At 44.0% G+C, this 17944-nt stretch overlaps 3 protein-coding genes across 4 annotated transcripts in view; all 3 read left to right on the forward strand.

Moving 5' to 3' along the window:
* ecmx (uncharacterized) overlaps positions 1 to 5527 on the forward strand; it is a 34110-nt gene extending 28583 nt beyond the window's left edge. For both annotated transcript variants that reach the window (XM_062971250.1, XM_062971251.1), the window contains exon 9: positions 2436 to 5527. In XM_062971250.1, coding sequence (XP_062827320.1) covers positions 2436 to 2619 — 184 coding nt within the window. In that variant the 3' untranslated portion in view covers positions 2620 to 5527. The remainder of the gene's footprint in view (positions 1 to 2435) is intronic.
* Positions 5528 to 6820: 1293 nt separating this feature from the next.
* The window catches only part of bgn (biglycan), a 165939-nt gene continuing 154815 nt past the window's right edge, over positions 6821 to 17944 (forward strand). The window contains exon 1 of the mRNA XM_062971252.1: positions 6821 to 8412. The gene's annotated coding sequence lies outside the window, so the exon portion shown is untranslated. The remainder of the gene's footprint in view (positions 8413 to 17944) is intronic.
* Positions 11666 to 17206, forward strand: LOC134296391 (uncharacterized). Its single transcript, XM_062971249.1, has one exon. It carries the CDS (start codon positions 11678 to 11680, stop codon positions 15200 to 15202), a length of 3525 nt encoding a protein of 1174 aa, XP_062827319.1. The 5' UTR covers positions 11666 to 11677; the 3' UTR covers positions 15203 to 17206.

The raw sequence follows: 17944 nt of genomic DNA on the forward strand, positions 1-17944 counted from the left end.
GGTTATTTGCAAAGGGCCTTGTTTGTTTTTGGATGTTAGGTAATTTCAGAAATATGTTACACGATTTCTTAGAAAAAAACTGAGTTTTTGTTTTTTATGAATGCTCCCATTAAAAAATGCATAAGGATGTGGGTGAACTACAGTTCCCCAAAATCTTTGGTCAACCCTCTCAAAACTCCCCCAGTATTCATAGTTGGCCATGTTGGTTCTGTGTGCCAAATTTGGTCCAGATCTGTCATCTGCTGGGTTCAGTGTTCTCTGGATAAGGGTGAACTACAACTCCCAGATTCCCAGGGCAATCTTCCTGAAACACCTGCCAGGATTCACAGTTGGCCATGTTGGGTCTGTGTGCCAAGTTTGGTCGAGATCCATCACTTGCTGGGTTCAGTGTTCTCTGAATATGGGTGAACTATAACTCTCTGGTGCCAAGATCAATCACCCGCAAAGCCTGACAGTATTCAGTTGGCCATGTTGGGTCCGTGTGCCAAGTTTGGTCCAGAGCTGTCACTTGCTGGTTTCAGTCTTCGCTGAATATAGGTAAACTATAACTCTCTGATGCCAAGGTCAATCACCCTATGTTGGCAGCGTTGGATCTGTGTGCCAAGTTTGGTCCAGATCTCTCACTTGCTAGGTTCAGTGTCCTCTGAATCCAGGTGAACTATAACTCCCATAGATAAAGGTCAGTCACCTCCAAAATCCACCAGTATTCCCAGTTGGCCATGTTGAATCTGTGTGCCAAGTTTGGTCCAGATCCATCATCAGATGGGTTCAGTGTTCTCTGAATACATGTGAACTATAACTTCTGGATGTCAAACCCTGCCAGTATGCAAATTTGGCCATGTTGGATCTGTGTGCCAAGTTAGTTCCAGGTCCATCATTGGTGGGGTTCAGAGTGCTTTTAGATTGCAGGTGAACTATACATCCCAGTCCCTACAACTATAAATCATGGAGAATTCTCTCCGAATCTCTCCAGTATATTCAGTTGCTGATCAATTCCTCTGTTTGCTGTGAGCCATAGGAAAGGGTTAAGAGAGAGGCAGGGGACAGGGTCATGCAAATAGTGAGAGAAAGTAACACTGTGATGTGCTCACTTTAACCTACAATGTCCTGGGAGGGAGTGACTTGGTGGCTCCACAGCAGTGGGAACTATAGCCTGTTTGTGGAGGCCGGAAGCCATCTGTGTGAATGGACACCCATGACACATACACACATACAGATTTTCACTTTTATTATGTAGATAGATAGATAGATAGATAGATAGATAGATAGATAGATAGATAGATAGATGGATGGATGGTCGATTTGTATGGTTTTAAAATGTGAGCTGCTTTGGGTCCTGTATAGGGAGAAAAGTGGGATGGATATAAATAAAGATTTATTATTATTATTATTATTATTATTATTATTATTATTATTATCATCTCATTTGATTTTGGAAGCTAAACAGGGTCAAACAGAAGAACTGATCAGCAACTGAATATACTGGAGAGATTTGGGGAGAATTTACCATGATTTAAGTTGTAGGGACCGGGATGTATAGTTAGTACTTGGAGGAGCAACTGCCAATGAATGCCCGGTGCTGTAGGCTATATTGAAAATATGGCAAACTACCTCTGAGCATTCCTTACCTAAGAAAATCCTATGAAATTAATGGGGTGTTGTAAACAATCAGGCAACAGAAAGAGGCATATATCAAATTACTCCCAAGTGATCAGATCTTGTCTAATCTTGACAATCAAGCAGGGTCAGATCCGGTCAGTACTTGAATGGGGGACTACCAAGGAATTTCATATCAAGGTACAGTAGAGTCTCACTTATCCAACACTCACTTATCCAATGTTCTGGATTATCCAACGCATTTTTGTAGTAAATGTTTTCAATACATCGTGATATTTTGGTGCTAAATTTGTAAATACAGTAATTACTACATAACATTACTGTGTATTGAACTACTTTTTCTGTCAAATTTGTTGTATAACATGATTTTTGGTGCTTAATTTGTAAAATCATAATCTAATTTGATGTTTAATAGGCTTTTCCTTCATCCCTCCTTATTATCCAACATATTCGCTTATCCAACGTTCTGCCGGCCCGTTTATGTTGGATAAGTGAGACTCTACTGTATTTGCAAAACCTCCTCTGAGTACTACATGCCTAAGAAAATTACAGGATTGCTATAAATTGACAGGTGATTTGAAAGTACATGTATTTTAAACGCTTATAGAAGAAGGCAGTTGCTAAAAGGAGTAATGCAGCTTGGAAACACTGCTTTTCTTACTTTTCATTTATCACTCTACAGTCAGTATGACCTTCCTGGCCAGACCTTCTGGAAATTGTAGTCTGGAGCCTGCTTAAATGGTTATTCTGGCAGTTAAAGCCTCTTACTCAAAGCAAGATCTGTGTAAATAATATCCGTCTTCTCTCTTCTTGGGCAGAAACATCCCACTGAACTCTGTCTGTGACACGCGTGTGACAGAGGACTCCAACATTGTGTCCATGCATCTGGAGAACAACCTGATTGACCGCCGCCGCATCCCACCCACAGCCTTCTCTTGCATCAAAGCGTATCACAGTGTGGTGCTGCGGCCACAGCAGAATGAAGATGAGGATGACTACTAAAGAGACAATACTACCAGGTCATTCCCAACATCTGTCAGATGGCGAAGTATGGTGGTATGGGAAATAAAGTATTGAGGAATTGGTAGTAGTTAAGGTAAAGGGTAAAGGTGTGGAATCCAGATAATCCAGTTAAAGCAGATAATATAAGATTATATGGGTTATATAGCTGTGTGGAAGGGCCTTGAGTCTACACTGCCATCTAATCCAGTTAAAATCTGATAATCTGTATTTTATAGGCAGTGTGGAAGAGGCCTAAGTGAGGCCTAACTCTGCCTGGCCCCTGGGAGAGTGGGTTGCTAGGAGACCAAGTGGGCGGAGCTTAGCCTTCTAACTGGCAGCAATTGGATAAAAACAATTATTCCTCTCCCTCTAATTAGGACTTTATTTTTCTTTTCGTTGTATCAACCTAGAGGCATGGATGATGGGTTGTGTTGTCAATTTTCGAGGTTGTGGGGTGTTTAGTTTTGTTGTTTTGGCGGTCGCCAGGATTCCATCATTCTTTTATATATATAGATAAAAAATTACAATTTACAGAGTAAGGAAGGGAGGGAGAAGAAGACAAAGGGAGAGAAAATAAGCTCAAGTGGCAACGGGAGAAGGAAGTGATTTATCAACACACAATTGGTTGATAAAAACTTAAAATAGTGTATAACTACTAAAATAATGTATAAATATTAAAATAAATATAGTGTTCCTACTTCGTGGATTTTCACTTATTGTGGGTTGTCCTGGAACCTAACCCACATGATAAGTGAGGGAACACTGTATTTCTTTAGATTTCTCTCCCTTCAAACAAGTGAGTATGGTGGTAACTAGAAAGCATGTGCCAGTACTCAGCAAAAGGTGCAAACATTTCCAGAGAGAAGTAGAGTCTCACTTATCCAATGTTCTGGATTATCCAATGCATTTTTGTAGTAAATGTTTTCAATACATCATGATATTTTGGTGCTAAATTCATAAATACAGTAATTACTATATAGCATTACTGTGTATTGAACTACTTTTTCTGTCAAATTTGTTGATAACATGATCTTTTGGTGCTTAATTTGAAAAATCATAACCTATTTTGATGTTTAATAGGCTTTTCCTTAATCCCTCCTTATTATCCAACATATTCGCTTATCCAACATTCTGCCGGCCCGTTTATGTTGGATAAGTGAGACTCTACTGTATATTTAAAGAAAATGTTTATAGTCCACCTAAAAGTATGTGTATGTATAAATGCCTTCAAGTTGCCTGTCAACCTATTAATTTCATAAGTGTTTTAAATGAAAAGAATACCTAAAAGATGGGTTTGCCATTAGTCTTATTCTCTGCAATAGATTTTCGTGTTGTAGCAAAACTAGAATGTATACCCTTCTATTTTTCTGTGTACTTACAATTTCATATATTCCACAGTGTGTTCATTTAGATACTCATCTGTCCCCACTCCGTCTTTCATAAATAGACAATTCATTTAAGAGGCTACTTTTATGCTATTAGCTGTTCCCACTGACAAGAGTTATTTAGACATAGATGCATTGCACATGCTTCTCACTGACACATTTTCATTACTTCCAGCTGTTCCAGTTGATTAATGCTCTATCATATACCTCTCTCCAGCTGCTTTTAAAATGTTCCAGCTTTTCTGTCCTCCTCCCATTTTGTCCCTGTCTTATTTCTATTGTGCAAACAGATTTCTAGGTGCAAAAGTAGCTTTGCACTCAAACTGGGAGGGGATGAGAGCAGTGGGGTGGAATTATGCCTTTCCCAGTAGGTTCAGACAAACACCAACTGCTGCAGCCTCTCCGAGCTTGAAAGTTTTTCTTCACGTATGTTTACCATCTTAACCACACTCTGATGTTGTTTAACTCCCAATATTTGTCTGTGAAATTATCAAGGGTATGTATTTACCATATGTAGCTGTATATATGATTATTCACCTCCACATTTAACCATCCATCTACAAGTACAGATGTACACTGCATGGTGTGTGGTGTATCTCTATTTAGCCATTATCAATGGATGGGAAAAAGTGATGGGGAAAGGATAGCTCAAAGCTGCTTCGAACCTTCTTGTGATGTGATGAGAAAATGTGGGGTATAAATAAACACAACAGACATAATAATAGTAATAATACTCCTATTGATAGTCCCAACTAGCGAGAACTCAATGCATCAACAGATATACGTAAGTGTTGCTGATTCACCCTTCAAGCGTAGTCGGGGGGGGGGGGGTGAGATCAACCCCCCCGAAATGTGTCAGGTTAAAACAATCTGGTTTACTCATAAGTAAAAACTGGTTTACTCATAAATAAACCAGGTTCGGCAGTGGGGTTGAACCCTTATCCCCCCCCCCCCCCGACTATAGCCTTTCCTTCAATACAGTAGAGTCTCACTTATCCAAGCCTCGCTTATCCAAGCCTCTGGATAATCCAAGCCATTTTTGTAGTCCATGTTTTCAATATATCATGATATTTTGGTGCTAAAGTCGTAAATACAGTAATTACAACATAACATTACTGCGTATTGAACTACTTTTTCTGTCAAATTTATTGTATAACATGATGTTTTGGTGCTTAATTTGTAAAATCATAACCTAAGGCTTTTCCTTAATCCCTCCTTATTATCCAAGATATTCCCTTATCCAAGCTTCTGCTGGCCCATTTAGCTTGGATAAGTGAGACTCTAGTCTGTAATTGATTCAGTGTGTCTACGGAGACTGGTATTACCAAGGATGTAAGGTGATGTATTTATACTATATAGAACTTTTTTAAAAATATCAAGGATTAATTGATTAATTAAACTATCTTTTGAGTAAGAGCTAATCAACTCAAATTTGACCTATGTTTTATTCCAGAAGGTGATATGATCTTACTGTTTTTTTGTGAGTTATTGGAAATTCAATAAAATATTTGAGCTGTCAGTGATATGGCTACTTCTAGTCCTTCTGTTGGAAACAAGCATGGTTTAGTGATTTGACAATGGGGTCACATTCTCTCAGGCTGTATAAAATCCACATTGCACTGGATTATTTGGCAGTGTGGACTCAGATAACCCAGTTCAAAGCAGATATTGTGGATTATCTGCCCTAATATTCTGGGTTATATGGCTGTGTGGAAGGGCCCTCAGCTTCAGAGGAAGGTAATGGTAAGCTCCCTTCGAGTTAATCATACTTAGAAAATCCTATTGTAGGGTTACTTCAGGGCAGTGGTTTTCAACCTGTGGGTCTCCAGATGTTTTGGCCTTCAACTACCAGAAATCCTAATAGCTGGTAAACTGAGTGAGATTTCTGCAAGTTGTAGGTCAAAACACCTGGGAACGCACAGGTTGAGAACCACTGCTTTAGGGTATTGACGAAGGAAACAACTTAAAGGCACATAACAACAAGTACTCCTAGTCCTATTCCTTTCAGGCCCCTTCTCCAAATGCCATATAATCCAGATTATCGATTTTGAACTGGATTATATGAATCTACACTGTCAGATAATCCAGTTCAAAGCAGATAATCTGGATTTTATATGGCAGTGTAGAAGGGGTCTCAGATCATTTAACAAGCACAGCCCAGGATTCTGCCACTTCATTGCTATTTCCATCATCCGTTTCTGCTCCATATACACTGTTATAGCGCTACTACGTTATTCCACTTTAACTGCCATAGCACTGGTTTGTGAAATTCGGGGCCCTTCCAGACAGGCCCCTATAATCCAGGATCTGATCCCAGGTTTTCTGCTTTATACTGGATTATATGAATCCCCACTGCCAGATAATCTGGAATAAAAAGAAAACCTGAGATTAGATTCTGGGATATAGTGCCTGTTCCTTATTGCCAGGAAGGCATTCTCTGCTCTACAAAATAGCAAACGCCTTCCTGGCGAGAAGGGAGACGTTCACTGCTTTGCAGAGCAGAGAAGCACCGCTTCTCTGCTCCCCAAAGCAACGAATGCCTTCCTTCTTGCCCCTTCCTCGAGGCCAGGTCTCTGGGCTGCCTGGCCATATTCCAGAAGCATTCTCTCCTGATGTTTCACCCACATATATGGCAGGCATCCTCAGAAGTTCTGAGGTCTGTTGGAAGCTAGGTAAGTGTACGTTGATACACAACTAAATTCATGGTACATGCAACTAAGGGCCCTTCCACACAACAATATAATCCAGAATATTAAAGCAGATAATCCACAATACTTGCTTTGAACTGGATTATCTGAGTCCACACTGCCATATAATCCCGTTCAATGTGAATTTTATACAGCTGTGTGGAAGGGCCCTAGAGAGTTAAAAACAAGTTAGCTAACTTAGCATAGCTACATCTCATAAACAATTTATAAAGTGCAAAAAAAGCAATGTAAAAGATCAGAAAAGAAAGAAAATGATAAATCTCTGGTTTAAAAAAAAAATGACAGTGAAGGACCATGGTGGTTTCCAGATCTCCTACACCAGATTCCCCAAACATTGCATGTATGTATTGCAAAATAAAATTGGAATGTCTAAAAAAATAGGATGGCTTTGTTGATAGACTTGAAAGAGATTAACTGCAACTGTTTCCCCTTGCCTGTTTGGTTAGAGGAGAGAGGGAGAGATATTGTATTCTAGCCATGCATTTCAGTCCCCCGGTTTGAGAAAGACTGAGCGTTCTGTACTGGATGAAATGCTTCCAATTCAAACGTCTTCATGTTTTGAAAATATCAAATAAACAACTTCATTTGGAAGTATGGCCACACAACCAAAGTTGGATGTTGCAGTGTAATATTGAATCCTATTTATGATATTACGCAATGTGCTGATTCTCCATATACAAAAATTTGTAGTCCCCAAGTTACAGGCAGTCCCCAAGTTACTAACAAGATAGGTTCTGTGTATATGCTTTGGATAGCAGGGAAGGGTATTTGTTTTGCTGTCTTTGCCTCCATTCAGAAGATTTCACCCCAATTTATGTCCCTTGATAATCAAATTTTGAAAAATGTGGCTTGTTGTGGAAACAAGGATTGGTGAGAAAGCTTCAGCTGAGACACCTTTTCCCCAAGATAACTCTTCCAGGAGAGAATTTTCTTTCAGAGGGGTAGATTTCTCTCACTTCTTGTTGTCTCACCCCTGTTATTAACTATGAGTTGTTTGCAAGTCTAATGTTTGTAACTCGGAGACTGCCTGTATATGATTTTCCTCCACAGGATTTACGGTAATCCCTTCTTAAAAGTCAAACAATGAACAGATGTTTTAAAAGTGATACCCTATGTTTGTTTTTGATTTTCAAGCTCCCCTTCCTGCAATTTGATCAGAGTGACTGACATTCCCACCCCTTGGGGCCAATGTGAGAAGACTATGCTAAGCACACTTTCTTGATGACTTTTTCTTTAGGAAGCCAAGAGGGCTGGGGAATGTTTGGAATATTAATTAATTAATTAATTAACCCTATTTGTACCCCGCCTTTCTCGACCCCAGAGGGGACTCAAGACGACTTACACATGTCACTTGTTCAATGCCTTAGGAGCACACATCAAACATAAGTTTAAAATATTTACAAATTAAAATTCATACAATCACATTAAAAACCTTATAATCAGTTAAAATCATGTCATCCAAAAATCATAGTCTAAGCTGTTCCTTCAAACCCTCCAAACAGAACTCCCTGGAGCTCTTTTTTTTTCTCTGCACTCTAAGACTTGGCTCCTCCCATCTGCTCTGGTTGGCCAATCCTAGGAGTCTCTCTCTAAGCTCCTCCCCCTTTCTAACCACACTCAAGATGGCTGCCTGGCATTTCTCAACAAAATGGATGCCTGTCTCACTCACTGTTACCAAGGCTTCATTCCCGGCCTAATAGGTAAGGTTCACTACAATTACATTTTCCATTTGCTTTTTTAAATGTCCCACTTTCTCTCCTTTTCTCACTTTCCCTCTTTCTTCATTTGCTGCAAACTGAGTTCAATGAACCCAGCCAGGGGAAGAGATGAGAGGATGGAATGTATTTGGCCCTTCCAAACAGCTCAAACAAAAGCAAACTGCTGCAACCTCTCCTAACCTGTCTATCCTTCATTAATAACTTTTGCTTCTGGAACATGGCCATACAACCCGGAAAATTCACAACAACCCTGTGATTCCGGCCATTAAAGCCTTCGAGAACACAACAACTTTCGTCTCTCCTAACTCGTCTGTTCTTCATGAATGGCTTTTGCCACCTTGACCACACTGAGGTTGCCAGGCTACATCTGTCCCGGTTTACATCTGTGAAATGTCAGAAGATCTGCGGGTTCCTTCAACAAAATCCCACTGTCTCAGCTTCAAAGAAAGGTCATGGCAAACTTGCTATGAAGAAATCTTGCCAAGCAATCACCATAGTTGGAAAGTGACTTGTGAGGCGGGAGGTTAAGGAACCCCAGGAAATACCATATATGGGCAGAGATGGCGACAGCTAGCGACCCGGGTGCATAAACTCACAGAAACATGTGACTTCCGGGAAATCATGTGTTTCTGAAGAAATGAAAGCTAAAGATAAACAAACAGCGCATGCGTACGCAGGCGCTGTTTGTAATTTGTGAGCACGGCACAAAAAGGGTGCAGCCGGCCTGCTGGTCAGCACTGATTGGGCAGCGTCACAACTCTAAGCCAATGAATTTGCTTGTGGGCGGGCATAACCCGAACCCTGTAGTGTGTATAAATGTTCACTCAGCATGCCACTGGTCGGTTCCCCTGGAGAAGCACTTACTTTGTGCTAGGGGGACCCCTAGTGGCCATTAGCGAAATAAAACTGCTTTCTGGGAAATTCCTTCAGTTGTCCGTCTTCAAATTCCTCCACTGCGCCAACAAGAACCGTAGCACGAAGGTTCCGCTACATTTTCTGGTGACCCCGACGTGATTTTTTTTCCTATAAGACGGGCCAGGAGATTTGGAGACGGATCCCGTTGGCGGGACGGCCTCAACTCAGCGGTGGGGGCCTGAGGCAACTACCGTGAGACGAGAAGGGGCCCCTGAATACTACACGACCGGCTGCGGTGCTTGCCTCTGATGCCAACGCCGACTGACGGTGAGAGCTGCAACATCAGCGAGGTTCCACAGAAACCGGCTAGGAGGAAAAGGATCCAGGGGAAAAAAGCCCAGGGGCGAAGGTTGGTCCGACGTCTACAGAAATCTGGCAAGTATAGGGGTTTGCATGAGATATTAAGGGAACGCCAGCGCTGGGAGGGACAAAAAAAAGTTCCCAGGGAGGTAGAAAGGGGTTCTGTCTTGTGTTTCCTGACGCATGCCATTGAGTGGCCAGGTGCCCAGGCCAGGACAGTCCCCTCTATTAGGCAGGATGGGAGGGAAAAATTCAAAGAGCTCCACTCCCTTACAATGCATCTTAGATAATTTTGGCTCTTTTGCTAGCAGAGCCGTAGCAGGGAATCCAAGGGACCTAAGAGATTATAGACTGAGAAATTTGTGTCAGGGAGAATGGCCAGATTTTGGTTTAGGTTGGCAAGTAGAAGGAACGTGGGATCTGAAACTGATCCGAACAGTGGAAGAATATTGTGCTGTGAATCATCCGAACCAGTGGGTCTATATTGCTACGTGGGAACGGGTAGTTAGAGAAGATCCAGGTTGGGTTCGACAGTGCAGGAATGGCAAATGTATGGTGGTGAAGAAGGAGGGGAAAAAGAAGGAAGTTTTCCAATCCAATGAGGAGGACTACCCAGATTTACAGTTGAGTGTACAGGCTAGACAACAGGAATTATTGCCGCCACCCTTGCCACCGCCCCCCCCCCCCACCCCAGGGAACAGCCCCCGGTGCACCTACACTAGGAACGAGACCCCCACCCTACTCTTCGGAGTCAACCGAAGCGGCCAAGAAACACTATCCTAGCCTAGAAAAATATCAGGAGGAAACAAAGGAAAAGAAGAAGTCACAACGGATGCCCAGTGATGCTTCTCCGGCACAAACTCGGAGACATGGAGCTCCGGTGTGGTCTGGTGATTCACCGACCGGACCGGCCCTCCAGATGCCCTTGAGAACGGTGCCTGTGATAAACAACAGGAATGAGATAGTTCAAGCATACCAGGTAGTGCCTTTCAGTAGTAGTGACATTTTGAATTGGAAAAATAATACTCCACCTTATAGTGAAGAACCCCAAGCTATGGCTAGGCTATTGGAAGGGATTATGGCAACCCATAATCCCACCTGGCAAGATTGCAGACAATTGTTGAATATGTTGTTCACATCAGAGGAGAGAAGAGCAGTGTTGAATAATGGGGTAGCCATGGCCCAGGTTGGTGCCCCACAAGATGGTGATGCAGCCGAGTGGGGAGCACAGAGGTTTCCTGTGGAAATAGATCCCCAATGGGACACCGCAGAAGAAGGACATTTGCAGAGACTGAGAGGATTCCAGCGTATATTGGTAGAAGCGGTAAAGAGGGGCCCGCCGCGACCCGTCAACATTGTAAAAATTCAGGGAGTGGTACAGGAAAAATCTGAGTCACCAACAGCCTTTTTGGAAAGGCTGGAGGCAGCATATAGAAAGTATAGCCCGTATAATTTGGAGGATGAAAACGGTAGGAGGGCGATTCAACAGTCTTTTATCAGTCAAGCGGCTCCTGACATCCGGAGAAAGATTCAAAAGCAACCAGGATTTCTAGGAAAGACTATGAATGAATTGTTGGCACTCGCAGATCAAGTTTATATGGCGAGGGACCAGGTAGAAGAAGAGAAGAAGGACAGGAAGAAGAAGCAGGAATACCAAGCATTAGTTACCATGATGGAACAAAGTGCAAGTGGACAGAGAGGAAGAGGAGGATATGCCAGAGGGGGACAAGGAGGAAGAAGAGGGCCCCCTCGGAGGTTAGGTCGAGACCAATGTGCTAAATGTAAGAAGTTTGGACACTGGAAAGGTGAATGCCCAGAAGGAAGAGAAGGAAGTCAGGAAGGACCGAGAGAAAGAGGAAGGCCTGAGAGAGGAAGAAACCCAGGAAGGGGAAGAGGACGTGGGAACTACGTACCTTTTCCTGCAAGAGAGGTGATAGCTGCAGCAGCTGTGATGGAAGAAGAATGGGAAGATATGGATGGAGGAGAGGAATGAGGAAGCCAGGCTCTTGTTTTGTTGGACCCCGGGGAGCCGATGGTCACACTTGAAATCGGGGACCAACAATTGGACTTTTTAGTGGACACAGGTGCCGAAAAATCAGTAGTAAATACAAAAATTAGTCCACCAACTCGGGAAACTACGAAAGTAATAGGGGTGTCTGGGAAGACCCAGAAGTGCCCCTTCCTTAAGGAACGCACCTGCAATCTGGCCGGACATCAGGTCAAGCATAAGATGTTATATCTCCCAGACTGCCCAGTCCCTTTATTGGGAAGGGACATTTTATCAAAATTACAAGCACAACTCCAGTTCATGAAGAATGGACAAGTGGAGCTATCATTTCCCATGGAAGAGGAATGGAGACTGTTTCAAGTTAGGATTTTTACTGAAGAAATACAATGGCCATGGCATGAGACTCCTTTAGTGTGGGCAGAAGATAATCCTCCAGGATTAGCTAAATATGTTCCACCGGTGGTGGTGGAAGTGAAAAGAGGAATGGGGCCCATATGCAAGCCACAGTATCCCGTCAGTCGAGAGGCAGTGCAGGGGATCAGAAAGCATCTAGAGCGACTTCTGCAGCATGGGATATTGGTACCATGCAGTTCCCCATGGAACACGCCCCTGCTCCCAGTCAAGAAACCAGGAGGACAAGGAGAATATCGCCCAGTCCAAGATTTGCGGGCTGTAAATCAAGTCACCGTTCCCCTAACCCCGGTAGTGCCAAATCCATACATCATGATGAGTCTAGTACCAGCATTTGCCAAATGGTTTACTGTATTGGATTTAAAGGATGCATTCTTTTGCATTCGATTGGCCCCTGTATCCCAACCGATCTTTGCTTTCCAGTGGGAATCTCAGCAGTCAGGGCAAAGGACCCAGTATGTTTGGACACGCCTTCCTCAGGGGTTCCGGGACAGCCCGACCATTTTTGGTCAAGCCCTGGCCAAAGACTTACAGGATTTTGTAATACCTAAGGAAGAGGGAATTTGGCTTCAATATGCAGATGACCTGCTTATCGCTTGCCGGACACTAGGGGGCTGTAAAGAGCATACTTTGAGATTTCTCAAGACATTGGAAGAAAAGGGTTACAAAGTGTCAAAGAAAAAGGCCCAGTTGTGCTGTCCCACGGTGAAATATTTGGGGTTCCATCTGACCGAAGGAAAGAAGATGTTAGGAGCTGAAAGAAAGGAAGTTGTTTGTGCCATCCCCACTCCCAGTACCCGGCGACAGGTGCGGGAATTTTTGGGATCAGCAGGATATTGTAGACAGTGGATCCCCAACTACGCCGTGTTGGCTAAGCCACTGTACCAGGCTACGAGAGGTGGAAGAGAAGATCCATTTGAGTGGACAGAAGAATGTCAACAGGCATTTAAGGCATTAAAAGAAGCATTGATGTCATCTCCAGCATTAGGACTGCCCGATTTGGAAAAACCATTCACTCTGTTCGCTGCAGAGCGGGAAGGAACAGCGGTTGGAGTATTGACCCAACCACTAGGTTCATGGCAAAGGCCGATTGCCTACTTGTCAAAGCAATTGGACACAGTGGCTCGTGGATTGCCACCTTGCCTGAGGGCTGTGGCAGCATCAGTAGATTTAATCAAAGAAGCGAATAAATTGACCCTAGGACAGCCACTGACAGTTAAGGTGCCCCATAGCGTTAAGGCACTGTTAGACATTAAGGGACCGCGCTGGCTCACAAGTGAGAGGTTAATGAAATATGAGGGATTGTTGTGTGACAACCCACTGGTGACCCTGGAGACTTGCTCCACTCTGAATCCGGCCACCTTGCTCCCAACTCCAGGAGACACCACGATCCATCAGTGTGCCCAGGTGATGGATGAGGTATTCTCCAGTCGACCGGATTTGAAGGATGTGCCACTAACTAAGGTGGACGACACTCTGTTCACAGATGGAAGCTCCTTTATGGAAAATAATCAAAGACACTCAGGTTATGCGGTTGTTCGGTGGGGGGGAGAGACACTGGAAGCAGAGTCACTGCCCCCGGGGACTTCTGCCCAGAAGGCCGAATTGATTGCCCTGACCCGAGCGTTGGAATTGTCAAGCGGAAAGCGGGTTAACGTCTACACAGACTCAAAATATGCCTTCACCACCCTCCACGCACATGGAGCACTGTACAAGGAGCGCGGGCTCCTCACGTCTGGAGGAAAGTGCGTGAAACATGCTGGAGAGATTGTGGATCTCCTGGAGGCGGTTTGGAAGCCAAGGCAGGTGGCTGTGATGCATTGTAAAGGGCACCAACGTGGAGACGATCCCGTAGTGCAAGGAAATAGGCAGGCTGATCTGGCAGCCAAAGAGGCAGCTAGGCTGCCCTATATTGAACATCAGGTAATGGCCCTACAGGTAGAATTAACTGAACATAACATTACATATACACCAGAGGAAGAAGAATGGGCCTTAAAGGAGAAGGGTCAGTGGTCAGGAGAACTCATAGTGATGCCAGACGCCCGTGTCTACGTCCCTAAGGACTTGGCATGGCACTTAGTCCAACACATGCACCAAAACACACATTTAGGAAAAATGGCATTGGCAAATCTGCTAGGACGACAGTTGTATATCGATGGATTACATAGCCTAACGGCAGCAGCAGCCCGAAGATGCTGGACATGTATCAAAAATAACCCCAGAGAAGGACCCCTCAAGCCACCAGGAGTCCAACATGTGGGTGGGGTACCCTTTGAAGCTTTAGTCACTGACTTTACAGAAATGCCCCCATACAAAGGATACAAATATTTACTGGTGTTCGTGGACACATACACAGGATGGGTGGAAGCTTACCCTACAAGAACTGAGAAGGCTGTAGAGGTGTCAAGAGCTCTAATGAAAGATGTTATTCCCAGATTTGGCATACCCTTAGAAATTGGATCAGATAATGGCCCCGCATATATTCAACAGGCTGTGCAAGGATTATGTAGAATTTTGGGCATAAAATGGAAGTTACATTGTGCATATAGACCCCAATCTTCTGGAAAAGTGGAAAGAATGAATAGGACATTAAAGGCTCAGCTTGGGAAACTTTGCCAAGAGACAGGATTGCCGTGGACGGTGGTTTTGCCCATGGCATTATTAGGAATCAGATGTACACCACACAAACGGACAGGACTCTCCCCTTTTGAAAGACTCTATGGACGACCCCCTTTGAACTTGAAGGGAGCCTTAGAGACAGGAGCTGAGCAGCACCTCATAGGAGAGAAACAGACATTGGCCCAGGTTCAGGCTTTGGGCAGACAAATGCAGCAGTTAGAAAAATACATTTCTGAATTGAACCCACCATTCCCTACCACACCTCTACATTGTTTTTCACCAGGTGACGAGGTTCTGGTCAAGGATTGGAAGATTGAGCCATTGGGACCCAAGTGGCGAGGACCCTATGTTGTGCTCCTGTCTACCCCCACTGCAGTGAAGGTGAAGGAGATTAAGCCGTGGATACATTACACCCGTGTAAAACTAGCACCTGAGGAGTGGCGGACGGAGCGAGTTCCTGGTGAGGACCTGAGACTCAGGATCATCCGGCAACTCCCTAAGGGGTCAACAAGGCCATGAAGCTGATCCCTTCGGGTGCAACGGAGCGTCGGTGGTCAAGTATGTCGCAGCATGGCCCAACAAAGGCGCTCTCCGGGAGATGGTGGCTAGACATTTTGAGAGGAAAAAGTGGGAGACAAGTTATGAGGAGGGGAGGAAAGCGCACTGTGTTTGGTATATTATTTGTGCTGAGTTTTATTCTCTCTTTTGGAAAAAGAGCACATGGGAATTGGATAAAAGAACATGCCAATTATATGTTTGAGCAGCACGGGAAAGAGGTAGCATTAATATATGAACACCCCCTCACCGTAGGAGATTTTTCATTTCTTCCCGATTTAATTGATGAACCACAGATTGTGTTGGAGGGATTGTCCAAGGCTCAGGAGGGTCCACCTACCGTGTTTTCTAGCATACCGCAAAGGATAAATAAAACTCGGTTTCGAAGGTTTAGATACCATACCTCCACCAGGGGTTTGTGCTTCTGTTGTGGAGGATCGGGAATATGGAATTCTGAGTGGAAACACTGGGGAACTAGGCAGGCGTTCTTTTCCCGATTAGGCAATTATTCCCATTGTCGAGACCGGTTCTATCTACATGGACGATTTAATACATCTTATGTCTCACGATTAAATCTAACCGCAACCGAGTGGGCTAGCATGTATCCAGATTATCCCACATTTAGTGTGAATGATTCTATTGAGGGCCTAAAATCTTATATGAACATACTGCAACAATTAACCCAACTGAGCCTAGGTAAAAGCCTCTGTCCGTTATGGCAAATTAGGGATCCAAATCTATGGTTTTTCTTTGATAAATGGGCCACAAATTATCACCCCGGCAACTACCAGTGTGTCGGTGTGGGTTATTTGACATTCCCAGTTCAGGTCTTACACAAAGGGCATCAGCGCCTGAAACGGGACATTGTGCAAACAGGCCCTCTAGGACCAGAATGCTCGGATGAGGTCATTATCAACAAGGCCCTGTCAGGTTCAGAAGCCTCCCGTGTAGGAGGAGGCCTGATCACAGGCTTGTTGACACTGGGTGCTTACCCAGGGATTGTAGCTCAAGCAAACCGTAGAAGTGTTCTAGGCCTGACTTGCCGCCTTGAAAAGTCCATAAATGCCACTGGTAAAATTTTCCGGGAAATCCAGTCTGAAGTAGAAGAAATCAGCCAGATGGCCCTACAGCATAAGTTGGCCCTTGACTACCTACTGGCGGCCAGGGGGGGGTTATGCGCCATGGTTAGAGGGCGTTGTGTAGTGAAATTTCATAACTTGAATAATACTATTGAAGATGACATCGAGTCATTACAAAAGTTAATTTACAATAATGTCCAGGAGATAGAAGGTTGGTCTCCCTTCTCCTGGGTGACTAGCTGGTTACCCTCAATAGAATGGTTGAAGAACATATTGTTGGTAGGGATTTTAGGATTGTTCATTGTTCTCATAGTTATGTGTTGCACTCCAATAATGATGCAAATGTGTACTAGGTGTGTCACACAATCTTTACCTGAAAAAAAGATAGCCATACTCCAAGCCAAGCGGGATTGGATGGAACCATAATGCTTTGCTTCAGCTTTTGTACATGCGCTTCGCAAAAAGAAAATGGGGGAGTGAGGCGGGAGGTTAAGGAACCCCAGGAAATACCATATATGGGCAGAGATGGCGACAGCTAGCGACCCGGGTGCATAAACTCACAGAAACATGTGACTTCCGGGAAATCATGTGTTTCTGAAGAAATGAAAGCTAAAGATAAACAAACAGCGCATGCGTACGCAGGCGCTGTTTGTAATTTGTGAGCACGGCACAAAAAGGGTGCAGCCGGCCTGCTGGTCAGCACTGATTGGGCAGCGTCACAACTCTAAGCCAATGAATTTGCTTGTGGGCGGGCATAACCCGAACCCTGTAGTGTGTATAAATGTTCACTCAGCATGCCACTGGTCGGTTCCCCTGGAGAAGCACTTACTTTGTGCTAGGGGGACCCCTAGTGGCCATTAGCGAAATAAAACTGCTTTCTGGGAAATTCCTTCAGTTGTCCGTCTTCAAATTCCTCCACTGCGCCAACAAGAACCGTAGCACGAAGGTTCCGCTACACTTGAAGGCAACAAATCCATATAGAACCCAGGATCCACCATTTTGAGGTACAAGCCCAGAATGAAATAATTCTTTTCCCTTGAATGTCTTCTGAGGCTGGATCTACACTGCTATACAATGCAGTTTCAGAATTCAGATTAACTGCGTTGAACTGGATTATATGGCAGTGTAGATTCATATAATTCAGTCCCATGTAGTTAAGATGCATTCTGAAACTGGATTATAGGGCAGATCCAGCTTGAGTTTCAAAAGTGAACAGAGCATGTGGTCCTTTTATATACAACTAGTTTGGGGACCCGGTGGTGCCTGGGTTATTAGAAAAAGGCATTGTTTGTTTTGAGATGTTAGGTAATAAAGTTTAGTCCAGATCTGTCGTCAGCTGGGTTCAGGGCTCTCTGGATAAGGGTGAACAACAACTCCCAGATCTAAGGTGAATCACCCCCAAACCAGGCCCATATGCACAGTTGGCCATGTTGGCCTATGTGCCAAGTTTGATCCAGATCTGACATCAGCTGGGTTCAGTATTTCCTGGATGCAGATGACAAGGTCCATTCCCACTAATCCCTGCAGTCAGTTGGTCATGGGGCTTTTCTGTGTCACGTTTGGTTGGGTTCACAGTACTCTCTGGATGTAGGTCAAGTACAACTCGGGTAAAGACTAATTGTGAATT

Source organism: Anolis carolinensis, chromosome 2 (genome assembly GCF_035594765.1).
Source record: "Anolis carolinensis isolate JA03-04 chromosome 2, rAnoCar3.1.pri, whole genome shotgun sequence".
Classification (NCBI taxonomy): domain Eukaryota; kingdom Metazoa; phylum Chordata; class Lepidosauria; order Squamata; family Dactyloidae; genus Anolis; species Anolis carolinensis.

What these genes read in the sequence shown, in the direction of transcription:
- LOC134296391 (XM_062971249.1), top strand. Translation starts at nt 11,678, where the DNA reads ATGGTCACACTTGAAATCGGGGACCAACAATTGGACTTTTTAGTGGAC.